At 46.6% G+C, this 6409-nt stretch overlaps 1 protein-coding gene across 1 annotated transcript in view; it reads left to right on the top strand.

The window, feature by feature from the left end:
- Window positions 1-730: 730 nt before the first annotated feature.
- Window positions 731-6409, top strand: part of ints6l (integrator complex subunit 6 like) — a 41934-nt gene continuing 36255 nt past the window's right edge. The window contains exon 1 of the mRNA XM_067457660.1: window positions 731-785. Coding sequence (XP_067313761.1) covers window positions 734-785 — 52 coding nt within the window. The 5' untranslated portion in view covers window positions 731-733. The remainder of the gene's footprint in view (window positions 786-6409) is intronic.

Here is a 6409-nt window from a genome sequence, read left to right as displayed (position 1 = left end):
GTATGCCTGGCCGATACTTATTCGATGTTATGATTTGGAGGCCGACGTCCGCTCTGGGGCCGACGTCGGCCAGACGTATGTGTGCTATCTGGGTAGCCTCTGTTGGATCCACTGGTTTTGGTTTAAATCCATAATACTGCCAAATTACTGATGTACATCTTTTCTTGGATATTAAGCGTTGTCCTCCATTTTATGCCTGGAAAATTTAGTGGCGCAGGGGAGTGGGCGGGATCAGTGCGGAGTAGATGATATTATCGGATATCGCGATGTTTTTGAAGGCGATTATCGCCCCCAAAAAATTAACATATCGCCCAGCCCTAGTGTCACTGATACTGTGAAAAGGATCAAAAGGGGAATTAATGCTCAATCTAGTTCAGGGAAGGGCAAACTCGGTCCTGGAAGGACCACTGCCCTGCAGAGTTTAGTTCCAACCCTGAACAAACATGCCTGAACCAACCAATTAAAGGTCCCATGGCATGACATTTTTAATTTATGAGGTTTTTCAACATTAATATGAGTTCCCCTAGCCTGAATGTTGTCCTCAAGTCACTAGAAATTTTGATCAGTATAAAACGAGTTCAGGCTGTCTTTCTCTGCCTTTGAGAAACTGAGAGTTCAGATGAGCTGATCTTGAATTCTCCTGTTATGACGTCATACCAGGAAAGGTTATCGCCCCCTCTTCTGCTTTGCCCGCCCAGAGAATTAGTAGAGAAACGAGTCAGTTTACCAGTGGATGTCAGCAGCACAGGCTTTACCATACGGATTCAACAGCACCGCCACAAACAGTGAGTAACAGTGTTTATTAATGCCTGATATAGGATCAGTGAGTTCTGATGTTTAGCTAATCATTCAAGTTCACACAGACTCTCTTTCTAAATAGTTTAAAACTGTCAGTCCTGCAGCTGGCCGTCTTGATGCATCAGTGAATCAAGCCAGTGACTAAAGCCATAAACTTCACGTTATTTCTGTTACCAGCATGAAACAAATCTGTTATTTAAATGATTAAACTACAGAGAGCAATCAAAGAACACTCTTAATAATGTTCGGATCGGTCTGTCACGCGTTTATCTGCAGTGCACACTTGCCCAAACTGCCGTTTGAATGACGCTGCTCATTATGCTCAACATAAGCTCTTACTGTATTCATGTCGATGTCGTGTTTGCTGTTGGCTGTGGTGAAAGCGTTTTGTGAGAGAAATAACGTTGCAAAGTTCACTCGTCTTTATTCAGAGCTCTCAGATGTAAACAAAATAAACTTGCGCTCTCAAAAACTCTGTAGAATAACACTTCCGCAGCAATCTCTCCCCAGCTTCTATCTGTCTCTCTCTCAACTGGCAGCGCTGCAGCTGCTCAAGCTTGTGCCTGACTAAACACGCCCCCTCCGCACTCTTATTTCAAATGTTAAGATGTCAGCCAATCACAACAATGGGTGTTTTCACTGAAGACTCACAGCAGACACACCTCTTGAAACAGAGCATTCTAAACAGAGGTCTAATATCTTAATAAGGTTTGACAGGAACTGAGGTTCAATATCGTGGTTAGAGCTTCACAATGTTCACCACACTGATATGTTGAGTCCATAGAGGCCATTGACACTGCATTCATCACCGACACTGCATCCACAGAGGCCACTGACACTGCATCCATCACCGACACTGCATCCACAGAGGCCACTGACACAGCATCCATCACCGACACTGTATCCACAGAGGCCACTGACACTGCATCCATCACCGACACTGCATCCACAGAGGCCACTGACACTGCATCCATCACCGACACTGTATCCACAGAGGCCACTGACACTATATCCATCACCGACACTGCATCCACAGAGGCCACTGACACTGCATCCATCAACGACACTGTATCCACAGAGGCCACTGACACTGCATCCACAGAGGCCACTGACACTGCATCCATCACCGACACTGCATCCACAGAGGCCACTGACACTGCATCCATCACCGACACTGTATCCACAGAGGCCACTGACACTATATCCATCACCGAAACTGCATCCACAGAGGCCACTGACACTGCATCCATTACCGACACTGTATCCACAGAGGCCACTGACACTATATCCATCACCGACACTGCATCCACAGAGGCCACTGACACTGCATCCATCACCGACACTGTATCCACAGAGGCCACTGACACTATATCCATCACCGAAACTGCATCCACAGAGGCCACTGACACTGCATCCATTACCGACACTGTATCCACAGAGGCCACTGACACTATATCCATCACCGACACTGCATCCACAGAGGCCACTGACACTGCATCCATCACCGAGACTGCATCCACAGAGGCCACTGACACTGCATCCACAGAGGCCACTGACACTGACACATCCACAGAGGCCACTGACACTGACACATCCACAGAGGCCACTGACACTGCATCCACAGAGGCCACTGACACTGCATCCATCACCGACACTGCATCCACAGAGGCCACTGACACTGACACTGACAGAGGCCACTGACACTGACACTGACAGAGGCCACTGACACTGACACTGACAGAGGCCACTGACACTGACACATCCACAGAGGCCACTGACACTGCATCCACAGAGGCCACTGACACTGCATCCACAGAGGCCACTGACACTGCATCCATCACCGACACTGTATCCACAGAGGCCACTGACACTGCATCCATCACCGACACTGCATCCACAGAGGCCACTGACACTGCATCCATCACCGACACTGCATCCACAGAGGCCACTGACACTGCATCCATCACCGACACTGTATCCACAGAGGCCACTGACACTATATCCATCACCGACACTGTATCCACAGAGGCCACTGACACTATATCCATCACCGACACTGCATCCACAGAGGCCACTGACACTGCATCCATTACCGACACTGTATCCACAGAGGCCACTGACACTATATCCATCACCGACACTGCATCCACAGAGGCCACTGACACTGCATCCATCAACGACACTGTATCCACAGAGGCCACTGACACTGCATCCACAGAGGCCACTGACACTGCATCCATCACCGACACTGCATCCACAGAGGCCACTGACACTGCATCCATCACCGACACTGTATCCACAGAGGCCACTGACACTATATCCATCACCGAAACTGCATCCACAGAGGCCACTGACACTGCATCCATTACCGACACTGTATCCACAGAGGCCACTGACACTATATCCATCACCGACACTGCATCCACAGAGGCCACTGACACTGCATCCATCACCGAGACTGCATCCACAGAGGCCACTGACACTGCATCCACAGAGGCCACTGACACTGCATCCACAGAGGCCACTGACACGTCCACAGAGGCCACTGACACTGACACATCCACAGAGGCCACTGACACTGCATCCACAGAGGCCACTGACACTGCATCCATCACCGACACTGCATCCACAGAGGCCACTGACACTGACAGAGGCCACTGACACTGACACTGACAGAGGCCACTGACACTGACACATCCACAGAGGCCACTGACACTGCATCCACAGAGGCCACTGACACTGCATCCACAGAGGCCACGGACACTGCATCCATCACCGACACTGCATCCACAGAGGCCACTGACACTGCATCCATCACCGACACTGTATCCACAGAGGCCACTGACACTGCATCCACAGAGGCCACTGACACTGCATCCATCACCGACACTGCATCCACAGAGGCCACTGACACTGCATCCATCACCGACACTGTATCCACAGAGGCCACTGACACTATATCCATCACCGACACTGTATCCACAGAGGCCACTGACACTATATCCATCACCGACACTGCATCCACAGAGGCCACTGACACTGCATCCATTACCGACACTATATCCATCACCGACACTGCATCCACAGAGGCCACTGACACTGCATCCATCAACGACAATGTATCCACAGAGGCCACTGACACTGCATCCACAGAGGCCACTGACACTGCATCCATCACCGACACTGCATCCACAGAGGCCACTGACACTGCATCCATCACCGACACTGCATCCACAGAGGCCACTGACACTGACACTGACAGAGGCCACTGACACTGACACATCCACAGAGGCCACTGACACTGCATCCATCACCGAGACTGCATCCACAGAGGCCACTGACACTGCATCCACAGAGGCCACTGATACTGACACTGACAGAGGCCACTGACACTGACACATCCACAGAGGCCACTGACACTGCATCCACAGAGGCCACTGACACTGCATCCATCACCGACACTTTCTTCTCTTTAGTTCCCCCACTCATTTATATCTATTAATATCATCTATAGGGTTTAGGTCAGGGGACTAGGACAGCCATGGCAGAAGGTTAATTTTGTGCTCAGTGACCCATTTGTGTGTTGATTTTGTTTTGGACCGTTGTCCTGATAGAAGATCCAACCATGGCCCATTATAAGATTTCTAGCAGAGGCCGTCCAGTTTTTATTTTTTATCAGTTGGTATTTGCTAGAACCCATGCCGTGTTTCTTAACAAGATATCCAAGACCTCCTGCAAGAAAACGCATGTGGTACTTTTATCGGTTTGCACCAAATCCACCTGGTCGGTTTGCTGCATAGACTTTTTGCTGCCAAAGAGGCAGTTTTAAGTTCCAGTTGTGTCTGATAAATATACTGGAGTTTCTGAATGAGCAAGGAGGATTTTTCTTGAAGGCCTCCCAAACATCATGTGGTAATGTGGGGGTTGTTTGAATTTGGCTTTCTGACCCCAAAACTCAACTAATCTGCAATTCTCCATTTGTGATCCTTAGAGAGTATTTGTCCACTCAAACAGATTCCTAACATCTTTAGTTGATAGGAGCTTATTAATCATTGCCCTGATGGTGGATTTGAAGATTAATTTTCAATGCTTTAGCTATTTTCCTACATCCACTTTCTATTTTGAGAAGCTCAACAACCTTTTGCTGCACATCAGAACTATATTAATATAATATACTATTATATTAATAGTATACTTTATAGTATATTATAGAATAATATACTTTAGGGATATCTTACTTAAAAAACATAAAAACGATGTCAATAATTGTGTCCAACATGCATTGAAAAATTAAATATTTTATAATTTGATTTCCCCCACTTAAAATTACTCTTTCAATGAAAGGTTAGATATTTTTTTTATTTTTATGGAAGATCAAAAAGATAAACAATGCAGATTTATTTGAGCTACAGTGCCTTGCGAAAGTATTCGGCCCCCTTGAACTTTGCGTCCTTTTGCCACATTTCAGGCTTCAAACATAAAGATATAAAACTGTATTTTTTTGTGTGAAGAATCAACAACTGCAAATCTACCAAGACCTGGCCGTCTCTCTAAACTTTCAGCTCATACAAGGAGAAGACTGATCAGAGATGCAGCCAAGAGGCCCATGATCACTCCGGATGATGCAGAGATCTACAGCTGAGGTGGGAGACTCTGTCCATAGGACAACAATTAGTCGTATACTGCACAAATCTGGCCTTTATGGAAGAGTGGCAAGAAGAAAGCCATTTCTTAAAGATATCCATAAAAAGTGTCGTTTAAAGTTTGCCACAAGCCACCTGGGAGACACACCAAACATGTGGAAGAAGGTGCTCTGGTCAGATGAAACCAGAATTGAACTTTTTGGCAACAATGCAAAACGTTATATTTGGCGTAAAAGCAACACAGCTCATCACCCTGAACACACCATCCCCACTGTCAAACATGGTGGTGGCAGAATCATGGTTTGGGCCTGCTTTTCTTCAGCAGGGACAGGGAAGATGATTAAAATTGATGGGAAGATGAATGGAGCCAAATACAGGACCATTCTGGAAGAAAACCTGATGGAGTCTGCAAAAGACCTGAGACTGGGACGGAGATTTGTCTTCCAACAAGACAATGATCCAAAACATAAAGCAAAATCTACAATGGAATGGTTCAAAAATAAACATATCCAGGTGTTAGAATGGCCAAGTCAAAGTCCAGACCTGAATCCAATCGAGAATCTGTGGAAAGAACTGAAAACTGCTGTTCACAAACGCTCTCCATCCAACCTCACTGAGCTCGAGCTGTTCTGCAGGAATGGGCAAAAATTTCAGTCTCTCGATGTGCAAAACTGATAGAGACATACCCAAAGCGACTTACAGCTGTAAACGCAGAAAAAGGTGGCGCTACAAAGTATTAACTTAAGGGGGCCGAATAATTTTGCACGCCCAATTTTTCAGTTTTTGATTTGTTAAAAAAGTTTGAAATATCCAATAAATTTCGTTCCACTTCATGATTGTGTCCCACTTGTTGTTGATTCTTCACAAAAAAAATACAGTTTTATATCTTTATGTTTGCAGCCTGAAATATGGCAAAAGGTCGCAAAGTTCAAGGGGGGCGAATACTTTCGCAAGGCACTGTATCTTTT

The sequence above is a fragment of the Pseudorasbora parva genome, chromosome 11, assembly GCF_024679245.1.
Source record: "Pseudorasbora parva isolate DD20220531a chromosome 11, ASM2467924v1, whole genome shotgun sequence".
NCBI lineage: Eukaryota > Metazoa > Chordata > Actinopteri > Cypriniformes > Gobionidae > Pseudorasbora > Pseudorasbora parva.
This window is presented reverse-complemented; position numbering and strand designations above follow the sequence as displayed.